At 44.3% G+C, this 27147-nt stretch overlaps 2 protein-coding genes across 5 annotated transcripts in view; one reads left to right on the forward strand and one right to left on the reverse strand.

Annotated features, from left to right (window-relative positions):
• LOC148474159 (uncharacterized) overlaps positions 1 to 20359 on the forward strand; it is a 79243-nt gene extending 58884 nt beyond the window's left edge. For both annotated transcript variants that reach the window (XM_088459015.1, XM_088459014.1), the window contains 4 exons: positions 6019 to 6112; positions 9312 to 9458; positions 9667 to 9762; positions 18551 to 20359. In XM_088459015.1, coding sequence (XP_088315141.1) covers positions 6019 to 6112; positions 9312 to 9458; positions 9667 to 9762; positions 18551 to 18714 — 501 coding nt within the window. In that variant the 3' untranslated portion in view covers positions 18715 to 20359. The remainder of the gene's footprint in view (positions 1 to 6018; positions 6113 to 9311; positions 9459 to 9666; positions 9763 to 18550) is intronic.
• A 2135-nt stretch (positions 20360 to 22494) lies between these two features.
• RAB34 (RAB34, member RAS oncogene family) overlaps positions 22495 to 27147 on the reverse strand; it is a 39678-nt gene continuing 35025 nt past the window's right edge. For all 3 annotated transcript variants that reach the window (XM_088459007.1, XM_088459009.1, XM_088459008.1), the window contains exon 11: positions 22495 to 25459. In XM_088459007.1, coding sequence (XP_088315133.1) covers positions 25392 to 25459 — 68 coding nt within the window. In that variant the 3' untranslated portion in view covers positions 22495 to 25391. The remainder of the gene's footprint in view (positions 25460 to 27147) is intronic.

Below are 27147 nucleotides of genomic sequence, written 5' to 3' on the forward strand. Positions count from 1 at the left end.
GATGTGAAGTGCAGTTTGTCCTTCTGCAGGTTGTCCTTGACTTTTCGCCGTTACCAGTTCCAGCGGCTTCTTTATTCTGCGGCTGTACAGGTCAGCTTGAGCTGTAAGGAGAAGTCACTGTTATTATTAAAGTATGCAGTTGGCCCGCCCACTAAGTATCTATTCCATTCCTATATGCAGGCAGGGTCACACAGACATACATGCATACATACATACATACATACAGGGAGGAAAGGACAAACATACACATACATACACACTGGCAAGCAGGGTCGTACATAGACACACACATACAGACAAGGAGGGTCACACATACACGTACAGGCAGGGTGGTTCACACATAGGGGCCTATTCATTAAACCTAAAAATTCTCTAGAGATAATTAGGTTTAGAACTCGCATGGAGTTCTACCTATTTATAGGTGGAATTCATCATTCCACCTCTCCATAAGTATCTATTCCGAAAAGCTGTAATTTTTGCGATGACAGCTTTTTGGGAAATAGATACTTTTCCCTGCCTACACTACCTTATCGCATCTGGAAACAGTGCTGCGCATGCGCTGTTACATCTGTAAAACCAGTGCATGCGCAGCACTGCCTACAGATGCATTAAGTTTGTGTACCCCCCCCTCCCCCCCACCCCCTCCCCCCTCCGCTCACCTGCCCGCCTCCCCGACTTACCTGTCCGCGCAGCAGCCTCCGGATCCGTCCTGCTGGTCTGTCATGTGGTTTCCCAGCAGACTACATGACAGATTAGAAAATTTTTTATTTTTTATTTTTTTCTAAACTGTCTTGTGCTCTGCTGGGGAGCACACATGTCCGACCAGCCTCCGGAGCCTGAGGACAGAGCAGAGCGCCGGAGGGACTCGTCGGGGGACCTGCACACGCGGATACAGGTAAGTCGATTCTGCTATTCGCCACCTCACAGTGGCGAATAGTAACTGCATCAAATTCCGAAAATTCATAATTTTCGGAATTTGATGAATACCACAATTTCCACATTCCCATACTAATGTATGGGGAGTGTGGAAATTAACGCAGGGGAACTTAGCAAGGCGATATCTGTGATATCTCCTGTGCTAAGTCTGTTCATGAATACCAAAATAACGTTATTTAAGGAAAAAGTCCTTAAAAACTTTATTTTAGTGTTGATGAATAGGCCCCATAGTCACATACAGTGCATACATACATGCAAGGTAAAACAGACAAACACATACATACTCTATATGTACATGCCCATCCCCTAAAAACAGAGCCCATATGTAGATGACCTATCCCCTCTATGTGTGGCATAAGTGTATGTGCGAGTTTTGGCTTACCGTAGACCTGTACAGATGTGAAGTACAGTCTGTTCTTCTGCAGATTGTGCTCGGCTTTTCGATGTTACCAGTTCCAGCGGCTTCTTTATTCTGCGGCTGTACAGGTCAGCTTGAGCTGTAAGGAGAAGTCACTGTTATTATTAAAGTATGAAGTTGGCCCGTCCACTGAGCACTTATCCCATCCTATATGCAGGCAGGGTCACACAGACATACATGCATACATACATACAGGCAGGAAGGATCACACAGACAGACAGAGGGAGATGTAAGACGCCCAGAAGCGGTATCAGCGCACATTGGATGCGCTGATACCTCTTCTCCCTGATGTATGATCGGGGGTCTGGGCGGTAAATGACAGAGGCGTTATGCGCCCCTGTCATTATCGGCGCTGCTATCTACAAGATAGCAACGCCGATAGCCTGGACCATGTATGAACGGTCATATCGCCTCACCGTTCTGCCCGCTGTAGCTGTCGTTATCGACAGCTACAGCCTGGCGCTAGCCTATCTCCACAGCAGGGATAGTGCTGTCCCTGCTGGGGCTGCTGCCGGCTCCAGGCTGCACACGGGGATCTAGCGATACTTGCGAGATCCCACGCATGTCACGCATGCGGCCAGTGCCCGCCTACTTATCGTTCAGTTGGGGGGAACTTTCCCCCTACACTAGAACGATAGTTGGGGAAAATCAAATATGTTTGATTTTCCCCAACTAGTTGGAACGACCGTTTTTGGCCGTTTTTCAGCGTGTGGGAGCAAACGGGTGACTATCGTTTGCTCCCACACACAGGAAGATTATCGTTCCAACCAGCCAGCTAGTTGGCTGGTTGGAACGATATCGTTCTGATGTGTGGGGACCATTACTCCAGTGCCTTCAGCAGTGCAGGATACTTTTGCAGGTGGCATGTCTGATGTACCAAAGTTGAGTATTGGGTCTCTGGAGAGTATGGTGGAGATCTACTAAGCCTTGGGGAGAGAAAAAGTGGATGTAGATAAAGTACCAACCAATCAGCGCCTGTCAATTTACAGGCTGTGGACCTGATTCAGCAAGGATCGCTATTGCGATCGTAGCTGCAATTACGCACGCAGTTCAACTGCGATAGTATGCTAATCCATTACGATCGCTATGCCGTTGCTGCACTACATAAGGACGCCCACTTTACCTTCCGCACAGCTGTAATGTTTAGCAAGACTGCAAAACCATCGGTACATTCGAGTACTATCGCAGCCTCACGCACACTTGTACAAGCTCTGATCTTGCTAATTTCAGCGCATGCTAAGAGTCCTCAGGCTGCGTACGGCATCGCAGTGGATAATTTATGTGCGCTCCTGCAACAGCGATGAAACGCACTGGCACACCTGCGTTTTCCTGACCACCCCCGTCACCACTCACAAATTGCACCTCCTGCAAATCACTCTACGATGGGTCTGCGTAGTCACTGCAATCGCAGTCCTGATTGCTGTGGCTGGTACGAGCACTGCCATGCATGCGCAGAACGTAACAATCGGCCGATTGCGTGCATATTAGCAACTGCGATCCTTGCTGAATCAGGCCCAGTGTTTGAAAAATGACAGGAACTGATTGATTGGTACTTTATCTTTCTCTATCCCTGTGCGTGGCAAGTGGAGCATCTATTCTGTCTTTTGGTCTGGGAGTATAGCAGAAGGAAAATTCCCCATTGGAGATGGCTGTAGGGCTATAGTGCTGGAGTAGATTAGTCAGGTTCCAATAATGTACATATAAAGAGGTTGTGGGATTAAATCGGCCACCTACTCTGTATTCTAGCTTGTCCCAAAGCTGCATAATTGAATCATGCATCGATGTCTAGTTTGGCTAAAGGTGGCTATATTTGATAAGATATGCTTGCTTCACTTGGGCCTAGTTGAAAAATTTCCACACACAGGGGCATATTGTTAAGGATAGAGGTACCTCATTAACTCAGTCCAGCAACAGCCTTTAGGGCTGGATAACTTGACTTGCCGTGGCCGTGTAGCAGTCTTGAGGGTTGATTATTCTTGGCAGGTAGTGGCCTGTGGGCCGTGGAATAAGCTGCGGCCTTTGGGCCATGTAGCAGCCTTGTATAGGGGATACATAGAGGTATATGGGATACTGAGATATGTATAGTGGGCACAGAGAGATATAGGGGACACTGAGACCATTAGATTTATAGAGGGGAGTTTGAGGCCAATGATGGGTTACAGAAGGATCAGTACTCACTGTAGTCAATCAGAACTACAACCTTAATAAGCCAAAATAACCACTGCAACATTCAGCTGGAAGAGCAACAGACACAGCCTCACAATTAATTAATAACTCCCATGAGGTTGCGCTGCTGACCATGATCACCACGGTCAGAGAAGCATGTGATGGCCTCCTCCAATCAGAGCTCAGCACATGCTCCTCTGACCCCTCTGCAGAGTGTCATGGGATTTATTTCCCAGTAGTGCACTTGCTCGGTCCAATAAATAAATAAATTAACCCGCCCGCCACCTGTAGCTGCCAGCCAGTACAGATAGCCTCCGACTTGGCTCCTCTGTCACCTGTCTCCTCTGTGTCTCTCCTGCAGCAGCCTGGGCTGAGCTACTCCCCACGCAGACGTCACCACTGATTCTGGTAAATGGAGTCAGTGATGATGAAGCCTGCAGCATGCAGCCCCTTCCGGGTCAGTCAGCAGCCTCTGATGACTGCCTGGCAAGCAGCTGCTGTGTACAGCCTGCTATAGTGAAAAGTGATTTGTGTTAGGCCCTGCCCTCCCGTGATAGAGGGCGTGGCTATGAATCACCAGGGCCCAACTGGGAATTCCCGGGAGCCCGTATACCTGCGGTAATCTAAAATTGGGCAAAAGGGCGCAAAGTTTTTTACCTCGCTAAAGCTCGCACCCAATTGGCTATGCCCCATAGAGGCTAATAATGGTCCTCTTCCAACCACATTTTATCAGCATGTAAATAACAATAATTGCGCTTATCACCAAGAGCAGTGTACGTGTAAAAATAATACATATCCTGCATGGGCCATCAAAAAATGTTTTCAATAAAAATAAGTTTGACAATCATGAGGACCAAAATAAATGTCAATTTAAAAATATTGTCTGAGGACTATTATGTACAGTATTGTAAGTAAACTCTCCATGCATCCAACTATGGGCCAACTTCAATTAGCCGCGAAAAGTGCCGTTTGGAGAAAAGTTTTCGCCGATTAGCACATTTCGCCTATTTTTAGTGTCTCCATATTCAATTCCCCGGGTTTTTTGCTTAGGCGAAAACTCCATAGGCAAAAACAGGCGAAAATGTTTCTCCAGAAAAAGGCAGGAGAAAAGAAGTGCAAAATCCATATTGTGGGGTACAAATGTGGGGACTTGGTCCAGAACCCTTCGGAAACCCCCCCTAATGACTAGATAGTCAAAATAAATACAAAATATATCTTACTTCACCCCATAATTGACATGGAATTTTTGGGGTGAAAATATAAAAAGTGTTTGAAAATGGGTAAAAAGTGGGGGGCCTAATATATTGGGGTGTTATTGAGATTGCACGAGGCTGCAGCAAGTGTATTTTTAAGATTTTTTTAAATCTTCATTTTAAAGACATCAAAATATACTAGTACCCATTTTCAGGTACCCCAAATTTAACTCCGGTACTTATTTTTCATGAAAAACATTGCTTTCTGTCATTTTTCCACACATATGCAAATATAACAGCCCTTTATCTCAAAATAAGTTACTAAATACTTTTATTAGGGCTATTACTACTATTCTATATTGATTCCCTGGGTAACTGAAGCTTTTTATGGGGTACAGCCTGATAGCCCTCCCAAAAAGATGTCCTTTTTGCTAGTTTCGCTTTGTAAATCACTCCTGTTTTGCAAATGAATAGGGCAAAAAGCAGGGACGCGCATGGAGAAAACATTGCCTCAAAACAGGAGAATGAAGCAAATTCATTCCGCTTTTCGACAGGTGGCACTTTTTACAGCTAATTGAATTCGGCCCTTAGTGTGTCCAGACTAATTATGCAGGGGGAATAGGAGTAGTTTCTCAGTGCAGAGTAGGCTCACAGTGTGGCTGCTGTTGTTTTTTGTTGTTGTTTTTTTGTTTCGTCTATTAACTTGGATGGAGTAGCTTTTGTCTTTTTTGTTTTTATACTGACTCATATCTGGGTCGTTCAGTTTCTTACCTAGTTATTTACTGAATGCGTCCTGTCTGCTTCCCATGGTTTTTTGTTGGTCTCTGGTTGTTGACGTGCAATGGAGAAAACATCACGTCAACACAGGCGAATGAGGCGAATTCAATCCACTTTTCGCCAGACAACACTTTTCGTGGCTAATTGAATTAGGCCCTATATCCTACTTCATACATTACCAGATGTAATAATGTTGTGGCAGTAACAAGGATTTTAATATTATAGGAAAGCAGCATAAAGGGGCTGATTCTGAGGCTATGACCGCTTTAGCGTCTTTTGCCGTACTCACGCCTACGACCTTATGCTAATGTTGGTAAAAGCTCTTCCCTTAATGTACAAGTGTGCGTCTGACAGTGCAAGGACTGGGACTTTATCCATCTTTAGATGCAACCATTGTGCGTACCATCAACACTTGCACCAGCAAGTGTTAATGTGTAAATATGCCTTTTGTTCCAACGTGTAGGAAATCCTTCTATATATCGCTGGTTACAATGAGCATATATTGTCTTCTATCCTTTATCTATTTAGGCTTTGCAGGACTGCATTGAAGATCTTTTGAAACCCTTTAAGAGTGACCAGATTGATCTTGTTGCGGGAATTGATGCCATGGGATTCATTCTCGGTAAATCTCGCAGGTTGTCCCTCTCCTCATACAAGGATTACTCATGGCTGTGTAGTTCTATGGGTAAAACGTAACGGGCATGCGGCTCTGCATTGTCTATATAGTCATAACTACAGACAAATGAATCATAACTCATAAAGTAACTTTTGCAAATCAAATATGAAAGATGGCTGCTATATAGGGACAGTATCAACAGAATTGTGCTTCATTTTTATCTCAACATGACCTTTAAGCGCGGGCGTAAGTTCATGCCAGACACCCGGAGGTGAAATAGACGGTAGTGCCCCCCCCAGCCAGCCCCTTCTGACTCTGACACACACACACACACACACACACACACACACACACACACACACACACACACACACCTCTGTCAGCAGTGCAGCGCCCATGACTTTATGATCTCACGTGCTCCGTGTCAAGGAACAGTGGCTGCCCAGAGCCCACAGATAGATCCAGCTATACCCATTACCTGTGCCACTGCAGTGATCAGCAGGGTGCAGGCAGCAGTTATAGAAGGTTATATCCCCCCTGACAGCTGGCTCCCGGAGCCTAATGCTCCCATTGCTTCCAGGAGTTCCGCCACTGACTTTATGGAAGTAGGCGTATACACTGTGCGTATGTGTGGAATGTGATCTGCAGTGCTACTGTACCTCTAGCTTTCCTCACTCTCACTGACTTGCTCCTTTTCACTGGGCTGCTTCTGCATTGCATTCACCAATATAAATTGATGATGCAAAGTTGTACAGATCTCTGTGGCTGGGCCACCTTGATCAATATGTTGGTTTTCATAACCTTCATCATTATCTGTATGCCCTTGCACGAGCACTATAATAGGTACAATAGATGCATCTGAAAACAGGCCTATATACGTGTTTAAATAACTCTGCATTGCCCGGAAATCCACCACCATACCTTTCCTGTACTTTACCTATGTCAGGCCCATTACAGCCCAGCTTGTCTCTTCACTTGCGACTAGAAGGGATAACTGAATTGCGTACAACTCGGCATCACCTGCAGTTACCTACGATTGGCTCCAGACCATGCGCAGTGTGAAAAAAAAAAAGTATACTTGCATGTATGAGATATAGCTTGTTAGGTGCTAATTATGCCCTCTTCGTGGGGTGGCCACACTCCTTCTAAAATCAAGCATTTGGAAAAAACCCTCTTGAAATCCTGTGTTTGCTCCTGAATTGGGTTAGAGTCATAGAGTCATGTTAATAGGTTCTTTAATGCACGGCAGTTTTTCATCAAGCAGTCGTCCCAAGACTGCAGCAATTTCAGCAGATTTCATTTTTGTCGCCTTTAGAGGGTTTCAAGAATTTATTAATTTATTTTCTATAAATGCAACTGAGAATTAGAATGCTTAGGCTCACTAGGCAGATAAGTTAGGTTGTCATCTGATAACATTGGGATTGTAGGTTTCATAGATTCAGGTTGGGATCTGCACAGGTTTGTGTCTATTTAACAAGGTTACAAAAGTAACAGCCTGTCACGCTCTGGTAGCTATATGGGTGATTTGTCACAATAAAATAAGATTGATGACCTGTTGTTCAAGATTTGTCAGTCTAAATTATCCAGAATTTGGGCCTTGCATGGGGTCGATTTAGGTCTAGGCCTGTATGTTACCGTAGTTATAGGTGCTTTTACACTATATAAACTGTTTTCATACGTGAAATGGAAGTTGATTTGATGTTACTAGGACACTGCTGCAAAGTCTATATCAAGGAAAATGTTCCTGTTAATTTATGGTTAAGTCCCAATCAGATCTTTTGTGTAGATACATAGTAGTTTTTTGATCTGTGAACCCAGGGCCTGATTCAGAGCCGGACGCTATTTGCGCTCGCTCGTTCAGAAAATAGGGGTGGCTATTCAAATGAACCGTTCGCTCTTTGCGGTCTGTTCACGCCTCTATGTCTGAACGAGCGAACAAAACTTGCGGTCGTTTTTTTGAAATACTACGCCCCCTGGCCGCTCGCATCCTACCGCTATTTATTAGATTAATCGAGTACATCGACCAGGGTATGAACTGCTCGCTATTCTTGTGGTTGGTTTTTGCTACCACAATTTTGCGAGCAGTTCTGGCTATAAAATAACCCAGTGACGTGGTCAATGACGCTGCTGTATTAATTATGCACACCCTTAAAACGCCAGTTTTTACCTTTAAGCACGCCTGCGTTCGGATCTCCACTCCCCGTTTTCAAGCACCTTCCCCTGTTACCACCCACTTACGCCTCATTCTGTCACTCAAAATAGCAGGCATTCGCAATTTAGCGAACAAACGATTTTCGGCCGCACTGACTGGTTCGCGCATGCGTATTACGATCCGTACGCGTGCGCAGTTGGGCAAACATCGCTCGGAGCGAACGAGCGGCTCTGAATCAGGTCCCCAGTGTGCAGTGTGTGTATGACATCTTCTAGCCCCACCCCCTCCATACCGAGCCATGATTCCTAGCAATTATCTGACTAGGAAGCGGGCTAGATGCAGACGATCAGGACACTCTCCCGACGGTGCGGAGGGCTGTCCGACAAGGAAACCTTCATTTGCAACAGATCAGCTTCTGCCATTTATCTAACACAGTCTATGAAATGACAGAAGCTGATTGGTTGAAATGTTCAACTTTTCCACTCTGACACATCCCCCCCTAATGTTTGCAGGTACATTACCTTTAAGATGGGCTCATCCATATAGTAGCAGCCTTTTTCTGGGCTAGGTTAATATTCATAAGAATGTAGAGCATACTTGCCTACTCTTTCAGAAGTTGTGGGGGACCTCCAGAAGAGTTGGCGGCTCTCCCGCTTCCTAGCGAAGTGGGCACTACGGGGAGGATGCCACCAACTGCGGGTAAATGGACAGGGGGCGTGGCCAATATGACGTGTTTCTATTAAAATCACACCCTATTGGCTCTGCCTCCTCTCTATCGACCCATGATTCGCGGAAATCTCAGTGAGGGGAAGGGATCTAGTGACGCGTAGCGCCAGACTCCACCCCCAGTCAGCTACATATCACCTCTGGGCTTCTACCGCAGTCTATTTCATTTTAATCCTGTTACCCACCCTATGGAAACACTTGTATCTGTAGTTCATTTTTTCTTCCCAACTAGAGAGTTTGATTAGATATAGCTGTGAATAACATAAATAACCTGAATGTTTAATAGCCCTTCCAGATATACTTTCTATGTCCTTTCTGCTCATACAGGTGCTGCCATTGCTGCACGATTAGAGAGAGGTTTTTTAGCCATCAGAAAAGTTGGTCACCTGTGTGTGAACACATATAGTCAGCCATATGTTGATTACTCCGGGAAAGAGAAGATGTTGGAGGTCCGGACTGATGCCATAAAAGCAGGTGAGTGGTCTTTAATGACTGTCTACTCTTGTTTTACCCTACTTGTCACAACACAGATACTTCTGTATAAAACAACATTTGTTCTGGAAAGGAGATGTCAAAGTGGATACGGCTTCTTTTTGCCAGTTCTACATCTTCAGCTAAATGTACAGCACAGGACATGGAGTATATGATGAGGTTATGTTCACATTTGGTCTATCTGTTCTAGGTTTACGCATTTTGCTAGTGGATCAGTGGATTGAGACAGGAGGAACTATGCGAGCAGCTATTAAACTGGTTGAAGAACAAGGCGGAGTTGTTGCAGGTAAGTTGCTGAGGGGTCTGATTAGGTCATACAGGGTGGGTGGGGGTTATGGGGAGGTTTGCTTTAGGTTATAGGGAGGTTGTACTTTATTTGTGTTTAGTTTTGATATTCTGGTGGATACATTTTTTTATTTTGTATACTTCATTTATTATGTCCTGCTATGTGATAATTTCATGTTGGTTATGTTATGTTGAGATATTTTGTCTACTGATCCTTTTTTGGTATGTCTTATCTACGACCTGCTTTTAATCAGCTTTATGTTGTGTGGACCCAAATGGCACCATTGGGTACGCTTTGGTATATCCATATTGGTCTTAAGCTTGTTGCATATCTTTGCTGCATACGTATGATATAGGTTTTATTTTTTCATACCCGTTGTTTTTTACTGTCAGTGTGATCTTTATAGTGTCTTAAGTCACATTTTACTGTGCTATACTTTTTTTATTTTGTCTGGGTGTAGTCAAAGAAAAATTTCAATAAAAATTACTTAATTTAAAAAAAAGACTGAGGGGCCTATTCAATAAACAAAAATATGACTTTTCTATAGCATTTTAGCTGCAGAAAGCCTTACTTTTTGTTTTCTCTGTATTTAGTTACATGGAGGAGTAAGGAGAAATCATGGATTTCTTCACCTTTTCATTTTTTCCTTACACATTCCTGCAGCACCCATTGGATATAATGGGGGCTGTGCATGCGTGGTATTTATATAGATGAGAGAAGAGAAGCTCCTCTAATCTATTTTGAGATACATAACACCATATCTAGATGGCGTTATGTGCCCTCTTACCTGTAAAAATGGAGAAAAGCAGGGAATAGGCGTTTTCCTGCCTTCCTCCACAGCCTAGGCCAGGTCTGTTGTCTCTACACCCCTAGCTGGCTTCCTCTCCTCTGCTCCACCCAGCCACTTCTCTGATCAGCATCATTTTGACATCACTGCATGCGCAGACCATGCAAATGCAAAAGATGTTTGAAACCTCCTCGCTGGGACAGCTCTTTACTGCATTGGCTGTCCCGGCACTTAAGAAATATAAATATGGCGATAAATACAAAGTGCAATGCAGCAATTTTTTTGGTCTGCTTTTCGCTTTGTTTTTTAAATAGGACTTAATTTCTAGTTTGGAACAAATCCAGCTACAGCTGTGCTTCCCAAGTGAAGTACTGAGTAGGCACAGGCACCGCACTGCACCTTGTTTTGTGAAGCAGTGCAGAAACTAGATTTCTTCTTCCTCCTCCATAGGGGACACAGGCTTTATGCTGGGTATAAGTTGGTGAAAAGGAGTCTGGGCACCACACAGTTACCTTGTTAGACACCACCCAGGCTCCCCCTTCCCCCTATATCCTGCCACTGGCCACCTTAGTTTTTTGTGTTGGTGCCGCGATGAGGCACACGGTGGTTGCTGTACTAACTGCTTTATACGTTTTTACTTAAGTTTTTTTTTTTTAATTTTGTTATTGAGTAAGCAGCACTAGGCGTCCTACATGATACCCGCGCTGCTGCTCCATCACCCCAGAGGCGGCCACCGCGGCGCTGGCGACGTCCCAAGGTTCTATGCCAGATGCTCCAGTCTCTGTGGAGCACCAACCACAGCCGGTGCAGCAGAAGGAAGCTAAGTGCGGCTCCCTGTTTACAGGAAGCCACGGGATCAAGGCTTATCACAGCCGGTATTGGAGACACTGACGGTGCAGGCAGGGGGGACCTAGGTTGTTTCTGCATCCTCAATAGACCAGCGGGGCACTAAGGCTGCCATTTCCCTGGGATCTATGCCTGAAGGGGGGGATTTAGGCTCTCCCTGCTGGCTCCTCCCCCACCCCCTGACGTTTCTCCTCTTAAGAGGAAGTTGTTTCAGGGTCATTGCTCCTCCTCTCTCTCCTCCTCATAGACGCTGGGCAGCCATTTCTTTCAGTGCCTGCAGTTCAGCTGGTCTTTGGAGAGTACAGGCTCCTGGTCTCCCTGAATTCCTCACCCTCACTGGTCAGGTTATACATATTGCTCCTGCCTCCCCTTTTGGGGATGGTTTGAGCGTTTATTGCATTGAATGTTCTGTATGTTTGACTATTAATGTATTTTGTATAAGTCAGTCTCTGCATAGCCCAACTTATTTGTTTATCTGTGGTGGATTTACATTCACTGCTTTAACCTATTTTTTGCACATCTCAGTTCTTGCTTTGGTGTGTGGGTTCTCCTTGAATTCTGTACTATGTCTTCCAGGAGTAACGCTGCCAAGGAGGTGGGTTCTTCTAAGCTAAGTAATTGTATGGCGTGTGCTGTTGTGGTTTCTACACAGATTCAGGACAATGATGGTCTATGTGTTTGCTGTTTTACTACTTCACAGCAGGGGGCTGTCACCACTTTGACTGCCAGCCAGGAACTTGCTTAGATTTCCTTGCTGTCACAGGTAATGCTACAAGTAGTGGATAAACTCTCTGCTCCTGTGGTAGCACCCTCTGTGGCTGGCCCTTCAGGTGTTGCCCAGGGTTCTAATGCAATGCTGTCCCCGTTGCTGCCTGCCACTATGGAACCTCCTTGGATGCAGTCATTTATGCATGCAGTTCAAGGATTAGCACGTGTGTCTGAGTCCTTTAAACAGATGCTGGACAGGGAGCGCGCTACTAAGCATAGGCCTACTAAGAGGGACAACTTCCGATCTAGAGGAAGATCTATTGGTGGTTTCTGAGGGGAATCTTCGTCTATCCCAGAGGATTCCCAGCCTCGGGTGGATGTGGTTTCCTTGATTAATACAGTTAAATCTGTTTTACTAATCAAGGATGCAGAACCAGCCCCTGTATCCAATGCATCAGTATATAAGCGGCAAAGGAAGGCAGTGTAAACATTTCCTTCATCAGTGCAGCTTGAGGATCTTCTGGTGGAAGCTTGGTCTCACCCTAATAAGCATTTCCCAGTTTCCAAGCGTATTACTACTTTTTATCCTCTGCCGTCTGCTGATGGGAATCTTCCCCCCCCCCCGGTTGAGATGCAAGTTGCCCGCTTGGTTAAGAATACTACTCTTTCTCTTCCGAAATTCGGCATCATTTAAGGATCCAATGGATAGGAAGTTAGAAAATTATCTCAAGTCTATTTACTCCAATGCCGGTGCTATAGCTCACCCACCCAGCCCTTGCTTCTGCCTGGGTTGCTAAGGCCATCGGTAGCTGGGGTGACGCCCATAAGGTTGGCCTTACGTCTGGTGCCCAGAGGAATGATCTTTTGTCTCTCGTTGAGTATGCCCGGGAGGTGGCTTTTTATATTGGGGAGGCTACCATAGACACTGGTATATTAACATTCAAGGTGTCGGCCTCTTCAGTGTCTGCCAGGAGGGCTCTCTGGCTACTTTCCCTTGAGGCTCTTCCTTTTTCTGGGGATGTTCTTTTTGGTCCAGAATTGGCTACAGTGGCAGCATCTAGGACAACCTTTCTGCCTTCTGGGGCAGCTCCTAGGTCGCAATCTTCTAATTTTCGGTCCTTTCGTCTGCAGGGTAAGGCCAAGGGGGTGGTTGGTCTCTAGGTCCCAGGGTTCCTCTGCCAAGTGTTCTAAACCAGAAAGTAAGCAGCCCTGGGCCTCCAGACAGCCCACTGCTATGCCAGCCGACAAGCCTTCTGCATGACGGGGCAGGCCTCCTCCTGGGGGATTCCAGGGTGGGAAGCCGGCTTCTTCTTTTTTTTTCCAAAGTTTGGAAGGTGACCACGGAAGATGCCTCAGATTTGCGATCCTGGAGGATCTTTTCCAGTTTTGTGCTTTGCTATTTTAACTTTCCACGGCTCCTCGTGTGTTCACAAAGGTCATGGCAGCTCATCTTCGGAGCAGGGCAATCCGAATTTTTCCATATCTGGATGACTTGCTTCTCCTGCTCCAGTCCCTGGAGATTCTCAGGGAGCACGTTCAAGGCACAGTGGATCTTCCCAAGGTTCACGGTTGGGTCATCAATTGGAAGAAATCTTCTTTGACTCCCTCTCAAGAGATGGTGCATTTGGGGGCCTTGCTGAACTCCAAGATTCAGCGGGTGTTCCTCCCTGCAGACAAGGTTCAGAACTTGCAATCCAGGAATCCGTTGTTTTTGTAGCACCGCTGGGTGTCAATTCATTCTTGCATGCAGGTGCTGGGCTCTCTAGTCTCCACCTTCGACATGGTGGAGTATGCTCAGTTTCATTCTCGGCCTCTACAGTTGGAGATTCTAGCCCAAGGGAACAAATTCCATCTTCAGCTCAAGTCCCAGATGATTATTCTTTCTCAGGAAGTTCGTCATTCCCTGTTGTGGTGGCTCCAGGAGTCCCATCTGGCCAGAGGACGTCCCTTTTGGGTTCAGGACTAGGTCCTCCCCTCCACCGACGCAAGTCTTCGGGGGTGAGGGGCGGTTTGCTGTCAGCGGACCTTTCAGGATCTGTGGTCGGATTTGGAGAGTTGGTTGCTGATCAACGTTTTGGAACTCCGAGCGGGTTTACAGAGCTCGTTGTTGAGCCATGTCCAGTGCAGGTACAGTCCGACAATGCGACGGCTGTCATCTACATTAATCATCAGGGAGGCACTCGCAGTTGCGCCGCCATGAGGGAAGTTACTTGCATTCTCCAGTGGACTGAGAAGCATCTTCCGTCCTTGTCGGCAGTTTACATTCTGGGACTGCAAAATTGGAAGCAGACTTTCTAAGCCGACACGACATTCATTCAGGCGAATGGGCCCTACATCCGGATGTCTTTCAACTCCTGGTTCTTCACTGGGGTTTACCAGACATTGACATGATGGTGTCCCGGCACAATCACCAAGTTCCAAGGTTTTTCTTTCATACCAGAGATCCGGAGGCCTTTCTGGTGGCGCTTTGGCGTCCAGTGGACCTTGCCGCTCCTGTGCATCTTCCCTCCAATCTCTCTGATTCCTCGGGTGCTCTGCAAATTGAAGTTGGAGGGTGCCATGGTGATCCTAGTGGCTTACAATTGGCCGCGAAGGGTGTGGCACACAGACCTTCAAGGCCTCTCTGTAGACACTCCTCTGTATTTTCCACTGCGGCGAGATCTTCTGTCTCAGGTCCCGTGCTTTCATCCGGATCTGACCCGTCTTGCTTTGACAGGGTGGCTCTTGAGACATCCGTCTTAAGAGCTAAAGGATTCTCCAGGTCAGTCATTGACACTATGCTTAATGCCCGTAAGCCCTCTTCGGCTAGAGTTAACCATCGAGTTTGGAGGACTTACTTTGACTGGTGTTCAACTAGAAATCTTAACCCCAGGTAATTTCGACTCTCTCAAATTCTTTCTTTTTTGCAGGCATTTGGAGCTTTGCCTTGCATCACTGAAAGTGTAGATTTCGGCTCTTTTGGTCATCTTTCAGAGACAGATTGCACAGTTGCCTGATGTTCAGACTTTTCTGCAGGGGGTCCTCCATGTACAATCCCTGTTTGTACCGCCGGTGGCTCCTTGGAATTTGTCTCTGGTTCTTATGGCCCTGCAGGCTTCGCCTTTTGAGCCCTTGGATACTGTGGACATTCCTTGACTTACCTGGAAGACTGTCTTCCTCCTAGTCATAGCTTCTTCCCAAAGGGTGTCTGACTTGAGCGCTTTATCTTGTCGATCTCCATTTTGAATCTTTCACGAGGACAGATCTGTCCTTCGAACGCGACTAGGTTACCTTCCTAAGGTTGTATCCAGGTTTCACATCAATCAAGAGATTGTTTCCTGCTTTCCAGGCCCGGAATTCTTCTCTGGAGGAGGCCTCTATGGATGTCGTGTGGGCCCTCTGGATTTATGTAGATAGGACAAAGGACCTGTGTAGGACAGATGCTCTCTTTGTCCTGTATGACTTTCACAAACTGGGTTGGCCAGCAACTAAGCAGATGCTGGCCAGGTGGATCTGTTTGTCTATTCGCCACGCTTTTGTTGTGGTGGTTCTTTCTGCACCATCTGTGATGAGGGCTCATTCAACTCAGTCGGTGGGAACTTCGTGGGCAGTACGACGTGGTGCTTCTGCAGAGCAGCTGTGTAGGGTGGCCACGTGGTCTTCTGCCAATATGTTCCTGAGGTTCTGTTCCTTGGATGTCTTCGCCACACCTGATGCGGCTTTTTGGCAAAGGGTTCTCAGCGCAGCCCAGGAGCGTCCCTTCCTTAGAGGATTAGATTTGGGATGTCCCAGCATAAAGCCTGTGCCCCCTATGGAGGAAGAAGAAAGGGAGATTTATGTGCTTACCTGTTAAATTCTTTTCTTCGATTCCATAGGGTACACAGGGCTCCCACCCTGATGCACCTGGCTTCTGGAGCTTGCTCTTTTTCTAGTTCTCCTGGTCACATGTCTTGTGCGCTTGGACCTGAGTGCGTGGTGGTCCTCCTTCTTGCTCCTTGTCTTATTGTTTACTTAACTGAGGGGGACTGTGGCCGGGGGCGCGATATAGGCAGAAGGGGGAGCCTGGGCGGCATCTAACAAGGTTAACTATGTGGTGCCCAGACTCCTTTCTACCAGCCTATACCCAGCATAAACCCTATGGAATCAAAGAAAAGGATTTAACAGGTAAGGCTATAAATCTCCTTTTTGCAGAGCATGGCATACTTGCCAACTCTGCCTGATTGACAGGGAGACTCTCTGAAATAGTAGCAGTCTCCCTGATTGCATCTCAACCCCATTATGAAGCTGCTATATATACAAAAACAGAGATATATACATTCAAATGGGATCATTAGTATAATTTCCCTGCATTGGTTATAAGGCACAATGGGGCAGATGTAAGCTCTGGAAAGTGATAAAGTGCAGAGTGATAAACGACCAGCCACTCAGCTCCCAACTGTCATGTTACAGGCTGTGTTTGAAATATGACAGTTAAGAGCTATTTGGTTGGTCGTTTATCACACTCCACTTTGTCACTTCCCAGAGCTTCATACATCTGCCCCATTGATCCCTATGGCTGCATGCATTTTCTGAAAAGTATCAGTGTGTTTTCCTCAACAAATAGCACTCTCATTGCCCCTACACAAAAGGACTTCAATAAATAAAAATGGGCATCATGGATCTTGGATCTAGAGAAGCTGCTAGATAGCTCAGGCTGGTCTATACTGTAGCAGGGAGCTATTAGCATGGTGGAACTGTCCTCCAGCTTAGTGAAAAGGCTCGTTCTTCTAGCCGGATGGCACAAAGAAACGTGTGTACACCAGCACTTAAAGTGGTTCTAGAGTTGTGGTGGAACACCCCCCCCCCCATAGTAGTGTCCCTTATTCATGTTATGACACAGTAGTGCCCCTTATACACAATGCCCACATTAGTGCCCCTTATACACAATGCCCACAATTCTAGTGCCCCTAATACACATAATGCCCACAGTAGTGCCTCATATACAATGCCCACAGCAATAGTGCCCCTTACACATGCCCACAGCAGTAGTGCCCCTTATGCAATGCCCACTATATTGGTAGTGCCCCTTATGCATTGACCACAGTGGTAGTGCCCCTTCTGCATTGTCCACAGTGGTAGTGCCCTTTATGCAGAGCCCACAGTACTGGTGCCCCTTATGCAGTGCCCCCAGGAGTGGTGCCCCCAGTAGTAATGCCCCCTGTAATAGTGCACCGAGTAGTAATGCCCCTTAATGCCCCCATTGGTAGTGTCCCTTATACAAAAAATAAAAACAATACGTCATGACATCTCTCCCATAGTGCCCACTGCAGGAGCCGGAAGCCAGAGCTCAGGGGTGAACTCCAGCCTTCGATTGCTGCTGTTGGGAAGGAGCTGGGCGCATGCTGGTAACAAAATCTCAGAGGGGTGCCCGGCAAATGGAGCCTCCCTGCGGCGCCGTACAGACTGGCCAGGTAAGGTGGGCTGGAGGAGGCGGAACTGGTTCCATCTCCAAATAGAACTGACTGAACACAGTTCTGCCCCATTCCTGCCCACTTTAACCCCTGGTGTACACTCCCAGAGGCTACTGGTCCCATGCTGAAAATTGCAGGGCTCTTCTGTGGTGTCCCTTCTGTAGGGACACCACAGTGCTCCCGGGAAATCCATGTTCTAATCATTTTTCAGCTATCATTTCTAATTCTGATTAATTGCTCTTATTTATGGGGATTTTTTTTCATCCAATTATATTTAAAGTGGTTTTGTTGAATAAAGACTCTCTTAAGCCTTCATTTGAAATTGAGGGCCAAATGTAATAGAGTGAGAGTTTAGAAAATGGTAGAATTTAGCAGTAAACTCTCACATTGGCTGAGTTTTATCTTCAAAATGGGAAAAAAACTAAATGAGAGTTTAAATAGTGAGAGTTTTTTGAGTCTCAAAACCAGTTCTCGGACTTTCTTACATTGGCCGAGTTTAAAAAGTGTGAGAGTTTACTGCTAAACGCTAACATTTTCTAAACTCTCACCCTATTACATTTGGGCCTGAATGTATAAAGTAATTTAACTGAAATTGGGTGTTAGTAAAGGGGTGCCTTTACCCAGTGTCCCTTCTATAGATATTTCTCCCAAGCTAAACTACAGAACTGTCACTCAAACTCTTTCTGTTCAATTACAGAACCACTCCCCTCCTGACCAGGGCCACCATGATATTGGACAGGCTTGGCTACATGTGCGCATATCTGCCTAGCTATACAGAGTTGTGCGCATCCGTGCTGCTACACCTTACCTATCCACCCACTTGTGAAAGTAGCAGTCATCACTATCATTGCAGATTTGTACAAGCACTATAGTATTGCATTGGCAATAAGCTGTCAACATTTTGACAGTCAATGGCATCACTGTCAACTATTCACTACCTCCCGTGGTGGGTGACCTGCAATAATGTCCTATCCACAGTAAGACTGACTTATCCTATTTGTATTGTTGTTCTCTATAGGTGCTGCTGCCATCTGTATTGAGGACAGTGTTGGAGGCAGATGGGTGAAGGAAAACTACAAATGCTCAGACTGCGTTCCTGATGACCTGAGGAGCCAGTTTAATGGTCATTATTTGAAGAGCTTTAAAGCCTTTCATAACGATACAACAGAAATGTCTTGCTAAGCTAAAGCACCTACCCCAAAACATATTGCGTGCTAATAGAATGTACTGAAGAAAATAGACCAGCTAAAGTAAATGCCTTAATCGATGTAGGCAGAGGATGCCATCTCGTAAGAATGTTTAGTTAGCCCACATTAATATATGAGATACAGAGGTAAAGTTATCATATGGCCTCTTAGTGGTACTTACAGGTAGCATTATACCTATTTAGTATACTGTAGGACAGTCCTATTACCATGACGCTATTCTGAGTAAATTATGAGTTGGCTCTAGCCATTTTGAAAAGGTGTGAAAAGTCACCTGTGAGGTTCTGAGATTATATAGAGCATTAGGGCATTTGTGGAGGAGTGTGCACACTCTTAAGGGGCCCATACATCTAGCCGTTATTGCAGCAATTCTCAGTTTTGACAACGGTGGGGTCACGGAATCGGGGCTATTCAACATGTTGAACAACAAGCATTTTGGAGGAACTGGGACTGGGGGCCATAGATGTATGGCTCTCATAACACTTATTTTCCCCTGGAGGAGAGATGCAGCACCAACAGGTCACTGATAGGGGTGGGCCCAGGAACTTCATTAGGCTGCACCTCTCACAGCATAATGCTGCAATTAGTGGGGCTATTGAGATGGGCAGGGCCAAAATGACTCAATTCTCATAGAAGGGGGTGTGGGTACTATGTGCACCGCCGAGCAGGGCTGCACAAACTTGTTTGGTCTGAGTGCCAAATTGGGAGCTTTGTGATTTTAGGAACGATTTATCAAATCTCCAGGATTGATCGGTAAATTATGATATATTGACCTTGAAGATCGAACTTTATGAAAGCTTGAGTATCAATGCCCTAGTTCAAGTGGACATAACAAAAATGCAAACAGACATAACAGAAATAAATTGAATGTTTCAGAAGATAAGCATCTTGCAGTCTCACCATACTGAACACTGCAGAAAGAGTACTACCATGTAACACAGTTGCCCCCAATAACCACTTTTGTAGGAACATCCAATCCTCATTCTGTCACAGGACAGTTCTTGCCTATGCAGCAACACATTCTTTCTTCCCTCCACTGTAACAGATCATGTCTTTCTCCCCTTCCTCCCCCTTCATAATACATATGCCTTGCACGACTGTCATGTGATGAGGGGGCTCTCAGGCAGTGAAACTTAGGGGAAAATATATTAAAGCTATCTGGTCTGCCTCCTTGCGAGCCTTGTACTCTCTGTGCCTCATGCAGAAGTGCTTTTATACAGGTGAGGGAATTTGATGTGACACTATATTCGTATCTCTAATAACTTACAGTAAGGGAAGTGCCATACTTTTTTTTTATAATACACAAGTTTCCAAATAAATACTGACCTCAGAATCCGCTCATTATAAGCTATGGCATCTACACCCATCATTGATACAGATATTTACAGAAGTGTTAATATATTACCATCACCTGGGTATGATTTACATTTTTTAATTCATGCGATCATTAGTGATTTTGAATGGTTGGTGATAGGTTCATTTTTAAACCTGGATTTGCGAGTTGGATAGACGAAGAGCATTTTCCCACGTTGTGCTTGACTTTAATTAAGTAACTATTACTTTTATGTATGTTCCGAGCCCATGAAACGTGTAGAAGGTTTTTGACCAGTTTGGAAGTAATTAAAGAGTGATATCATTAGTATAGCGCTTAACAGATTCGCTAGCAAATTCTATTTTATCTGTTGCAACAATAAAGATAAAGCCTGCCAACTAATATCAGTGTACATGTCATTTGTTCGTCATCTTTACTAAATATGTTGTATTGCATATGATATCAAACAAGGTTATACAGTACCTAAGTGCTTTTGAAGCAGCGATTATTAGACATAAGTACTTTATCAGTTTAGTATTTCAGAGTATGCATGTAACAGCATATTTATAAAACTATTCCTAGGAGAAAAATACAACACCATTAAATGTTTTTTTTTTTTTTTTTTTTTAAATATACAGGTTGAGTCTCCCATATCCAAATATTCCAAAATATACGGCATATTTTTAGCATGACTGAGATAGTGTCACCTTTTGCTTTTTGATGATTCATTGTAACACAAACTTTATTTAAGGCACAACATTATTAAAAATATTGTATAAAATTACCTGCAGGCTGTTTGTAGAATGTGTATATAAATCATAATGCTTTCTGTGTTTAGATTTGGATCCCTTTCTCAAGATATTTGATAATGGTATGCAAATATGCAAATATTCCAAAATATGGAATATTCCGATATCCAAAATACATCTGGTCCCAAGCATTTTGGATATGGGAGACTCAACCTGTATTTCATCTTGAAAATATATATATGACTAGGAATCCCCGAAACGGTGTCCTTCTGAAATTGCCGGATCTTAGTGTACGCTTACCTGTGACTAGGTCGCAATTCTCTCTACTACATGCCCACAACAAGCTTATGCTAAGGCCCAATAACACCTATTTAGCCACAGCCAGAGAATCTGCTGACTTGTGTGCTACACTGAATAGCCACACAGATCCGTATTGATGCAAATGATCGCTCTGATGGCCATGAATACATGCGAAGGATGAAAAATCGCTGATATGGCTGCATTTCATGTGGATCTGAATCAGATGTCTGTTTATAGCAGGTACCAATGGGACCAGAAGAACAGCGTCTCTGTATAAAGGCAGGCAATGAGACATTTCTGAGTATGCAGTGTAAATGAAGAATGTATCTACTTGCACACCTATAGTGCTGGAATTTAAACACTTGCTCCAGGGGGCAGATGAGGGAATAAATAAATTGTGCTACAGCTGGTAAATATGGTGCAAAAGAAAAACAAAATAACCAAAACACTTTGATGTCACCTTTTATAAATATAGCTAATACCAGCTTAGTTCTGGGTTTATAACAGCGGGGGATCCCTAGGCTGCAAGCAGGACATTGTGTACAGTGTGCACACATTCACATTGGCGTCATATGGAGCCTCATTTAGAGTTTAGGAGCTAATCCTGCTAAGCCATGAAAATTAGCTACTGATCAAACCATATTGGGGTGCAAAATGGATTTTTTCAGATCCATGCAGAGAAAGTACTACTGATTTGGCATATAACACAAACTCTGGGCCACTTCATTATTGCACTGTGATTTAGAGTTTACGCCGAACTCTAAATCGGTCTGCATATTTTACTTGTCCCCTAACCCATAGTGCAGTATGGCTTTACCAAATCTCAAAATTGCACTTTGTAGCTCGATTTAAACCTAATACTAAATGATGCCCCTAGTATTAATAGAATACTGGTTGTAAGCTCCCTCTCAAATGTTTGCCCTGGCTGATCTGGCTCTATATTTGGGTTTTATATCCTGCTTACACTCTACTTATAATTTTATTTACTAGTACAGGCCTGGCCAACCTGTGGCTCTCCAGCTGTTGTGAAACTACAAGTCCCAGCATGCCTTGCTCCAGTTTTGCTATTAGGGAATGCTAAAACTGTTGCAGGGCATGCTGGGACTTGTAGTTTCACAGCAGCTGGAGAGCCACAGGTTGGCCAGGCCTGTACTAGTAGTTCACCCTAGTGTGTAGGTATTCCTCTACATGACCTGTGTATATGTAGTCTTTCATTAACTATTCTCTAATGGCAATGGTTAGTGATTACACTGGTGTGCGAGTGTGTCCCATCACTGATGTCATTCCCTGAGTAATGTGCTGCCATAGGGGGAGCCTGGTATTGTATACATATGGAGGACAAGTGAATACATTACAATGACATTTGGCAAAATAAAACTATATCTTGCAAATAATGTAAAATTTAAACATTTATTTTTGTAAGCAGTACAAAAGGGATATATCACTTTGATTGTATCCATACAAATAGCAATGCCTGTAAACTTTATTGCAATGTCCCCAAAGTTTTCATGGCTATAGTACTCAAAATATTCTGTGTATTTCACTGTTTCATCCAGTTACACTAATATAATTTCTAACACATATGCAGACATGTACATAAATATACAAAAAGGGAATCTCAACACACAATTTTTCTATGTAAAATGTCCTTTTAATATGAAGTACTCATCTGTGTACCTGTTTATTGTGGTCCCCTCCCTGAGACCCCTAATGAAAATAGACCACCCACAGTGATGATGGCTACAGTAACCAATCGCACCTGTGTAATATTATTTAAAAATGTTTTTAGATACTGTAATCATGCCATGTAGTTAGGCAATTGTTAGCTATTGTGTAAGTTCTTAAGCTGTTTGCTTATATGTAAACCCCATGTATGGTGCTGCGTACACTTTGTGGTGTCTAATCTATAAAAGTGCTACCATATTCTGTAACATTTTACAACTGGGAGCAAACCGTAATAAAACAAGGCTGGGTATTAATATAAAGACAAAGCAGTAAGAGGGCCCTGCTCACAAGCTAGAGTTAATATATAAATCACAACACGTAGATTTATAAACTTTGGGCAGAGCAATCTTTACTTCAGATTTCAAGTCATTGTATGTAATTTGTTTGTATTATGAGCCTCTCAATTTACAGCAATGAGTAATATATCTGCACTTTACAAATAAAGAATAATACTATGCAAAGCTGGCCAATGTTGTGACTGGCCACAATCTACTAATATCGGCAAATTATGGTAGTGTCGATATCCTGCCGTCTTGCCATGTTGGCTGGACGCGACGTGACGTTCCGGATCAGCAGATCACATTCACATCGATGTTGACAATTGAATTCCCCCATGAGTCAGTGTATACAGGGGCGTAGAAATAAAAATTTTCATGGGGGAAGCAAAAGGCCAAGGACTACTATAGGGCCTGGAGCCCCTTTTTCTCACGTTTGGTATTGCGTTTTATGACAGTTGGAACAGTGACTGTAGATGTACAAAGACTCCCAATCCTATGTTCATTTATGTCAGTGTTTCTGGGGTTGGCAAACCCCAGTTTCATTGTTTATTTTACTATAAAATATTTATTTATACATTATTGAATAAATATTATTATTAATAACAGCTACCAATTAGTACAAAAGCTGTTATGCTGGGCATACACTACCAGATAAAATGTCTGTCAGACCGACAGACATTTTATCTGGCCGGCTGCTAGCCGCAGAAGTTGCCGGCATACACTGTGAGGTTTCTCTCACAGTGTATTCGGCAGACATCTGCGCTCCGCCCCCGCGGGAGGAGACATTTCCCTGTTCCTTCCGTAGGAAGGAACACAGGGAATGTCTCTGTCGGCTGCGCTGGGCATACACTGCCCGATGCGGCCGACAGTTTAACAGGAAATATCGCATCGGACGGGCATGCTGGACAATCCAGCATGCCCGACCGAGCAATATTTAACCCTCGGACGCCCCCCCACACGCTACAATTATTGCGGCGATCCGCCAATATCGGGCGGATCGTCCCGATAATTGTAGCGTGTATGGCCAGCATTAGAATGATAGATAAATTCAATTGTTCATCTTAAAAACTTACATTTTTCATAGTCATTAACCTAGTTTTTATTCAGATTTCATTGACAGCTTAATCTCATCAGATTGGGAGTATTTTTAAATCTATACTCACTGCCTCACTGGTTATGGTATGTGCCATAATATCTGGTATGTGCAACGATCTGGTGACAATGAAACTGCTGCTAACGCTTTAAACTGTCCGCAGGCCACAATAATTTGCTCTCTCCATTGTCGTACAACATACAAGAACGGTCATTGGGATCTGCAGCTTCCCGGGCTTGTGTGTCTGCTTATGGTTACTGCAAATTGTGATAGCAGAAAGAGTGGGGCTTCTAAGAAAGAAAAAAGAAAGCGTTTGCAAGAAGGAAATGTACGCAGAACATGATAAACAGTTGGCGAGTTCAAATAAAGCTATTATCGCTTCATCCCAATTTTCAGTTCACTCATCCCCATTTGCTTTTGTGTAGAAGTTCATGGGGGGAGGGGAGGGGGGCAAAACAGAGTCTTTGCCCAGCCAACAGAAATCATGGGGAGGCAATTTTACTAGAGAGCTCCCAGGCACAGAGGATAAGAGACTCCAATATTTATCTATAAGGGAGTGTTAGTATTGCATTTTTTTTAAAGATTTTTACTGAAAGGGAATTGTCCTCTAACCAAATGGTTCTCAAACTTTCTTGAATCACGGCGCCCTAAAGTATCAGCATTTTTTCACGGCACCCCTAGGTCAAAAGTTTCTGCAAAAATGATTAAATGAAGTAAATTGTGTTTACTTGTCATCCTTAGGTTCACTTCTGCAGTTGTGGACATGTTTGTACATCGGTGTATCCACATAAATGTTTGAGCCATAAATAATTTGATTTGGCCCCAGACCACCAACCCATCACCCCTGCAAATGCCGCGGCACTCAGTTTAGGAACCCCTGTGCTATCACACACTTAGCTCAGAATAATTAGCCAAGAGCTAAGATTTATTAAAAATATCAATGTATTAATTTTTCTACTACATAAACAGTCTTAGAATGCAGCACTCTGTCCTGCAATGTACTACAGGCCACTGGCAGCGTGGATTATAATAAGCCTGTGATAACTGGCAATGTAACAATAGGAGCCCTGGATAACCTCCTAGAACAGAGCCGGGCACTAGGGGCACATGAAGTTATAGTCCCCTTCGTCTCCTAAGGCTGTGCAATATTTTGGTGTCTTGCTATTCAGTGCAAATATCAGCTGTGTCCCTCTTATGTCACTGGCAACACTTCGACTTGTTTTTCTTCGTGCTTTGATACAAGTTGCTGTCATTGCTGTTTATCCCTGAAAGCATGAGACAAAATTGGCACTTAATGATCAAAATTATATACAGACATAGGCAACTTCAATAGAGACATTTTAGGTTCTACAGGTATGTGAAACCATGCTCAGAACAAACTCCTCATAGCCATAGTGAGTAGCTGTGGCGTGCGGTGCACTGTGCAGCCAGGCCACAATTCTGTCCTCATCTGTCCCCAGCACGACTACACACACACAGTGGAGTGAGAACCCCAGGGCAGAGGGCTATACTCCACTCTGTCTGTGGACACACTGGTAACATACTGCCTCCCCCTCCCCTCACCTTGGGAGTACACACAAATAACCGTTTAAAGCTTAGACCAGTGTAAATTTGGAAGGAAATGCTGGTATGTCACCGTCTCATACCGGCACATTTCAAACACTGCATTTATGAGATCTACAAAACAGAACACCTTAGTGTAATAGTTTATCATGGAATTGAAAGTAGCATGAAATCAAAATAATGAATTACATTTAAACATCACCACTAACTTCCTCCACACTGACCATAGCATCTTACCAGCATTATATTGTTCTACAGTGTTTTTAATACTGGCCAAACACACATGCAGCAAAATCAGCACATATATATCAGACAACTGGGCTTAAATCTAATGAAAATAGACTGGATAATTTCTGGCCAATATCCAGTCACAAGATAATCACTACTACAGATGTGTCCTGCTACATCTTTGCTGCGTACGTGAGGTGTGTGCCTACATCTGCGCTGCCAAAGGAATGCATGGTGCGATCGCAGTGCACGCCGTAGCTTATGCTGCTGTGGGTAATTGCATGGCGCGATGCGTGTGCGCATTTGTAGCGCGATCGGCAAAGTTGTAGCAGGACACATCTATATAATGGATTCTGTGTGGCCTAGATACAGTAGTGTTCAAGCAAAACTGTACATTCACCATGCATTGATCTGTCTTTGGGTTTCCAGCTCACCATAGATTGTAGCTAAGACACCTGGTGATCATGTCTGTGTGTATGACAATTACTTCATTTATTTTTTTTAGTTCCTTTCCAGTATTTACACTTTTCTGGATAATGGGTTTGATACCTGCATTCTTCCCAATACTCAATGTAACATGTGAGCCCTACTTGCCCTAGAAATAGATGAGAACAGTCACAGTTTCTGCAATATTGAGCTCCCTAATGCGGCCTTACATATACGGCCCGAAACCCCATTCTGTCAATACCAATTCGATACATTGATGATCGGCGATCCATTGGGGAATCAGAGAAATACAACATGTTAAAAATCCCTGACTTGCCGATTCCGACCATTTTTGGGTCTGAATCGGAAAATCAAGATTGTCCAACATGTTGGATTCTACGATCCTCGACCTCGGCAGAACAGGGAATAGCCCGGATACAGGCTATATGTATGGACCCCATAAGTCATCCTTATTACAGGGAATATGACACTGTAGATAAATCCATTTTTCCTCACTGACATAGCACTATGTAACTAGAAAATCTCTGAGTATATTTCTAGTCCCATCATCACTGAGCAATCATAATAGAGAGGAACAGTCTGAAGTAAGCTTCCTAGGAGTAAGCATAGCACTATATTGTCATACATCCCATGCTATTTCCCAGTACGCTCTCCCGGGCACACAGTTGCTCCTTAGAGAGAAATCTATAGTACAGGGCTTCATTAAAGAATACAC

The sequence above is a fragment of the Taudactylus pleione genome, unplaced genomic scaffold (assembly GCF_031769625.1).
Source record: "Taudactylus pleione unplaced genomic scaffold, aTauple2 ptg000886l, whole genome shotgun sequence".
In the NCBI taxonomy this organism is placed as follows: domain Eukaryota; kingdom Metazoa; phylum Chordata; class Amphibia; order Anura; family Myobatrachidae; genus Taudactylus; species Taudactylus pleione.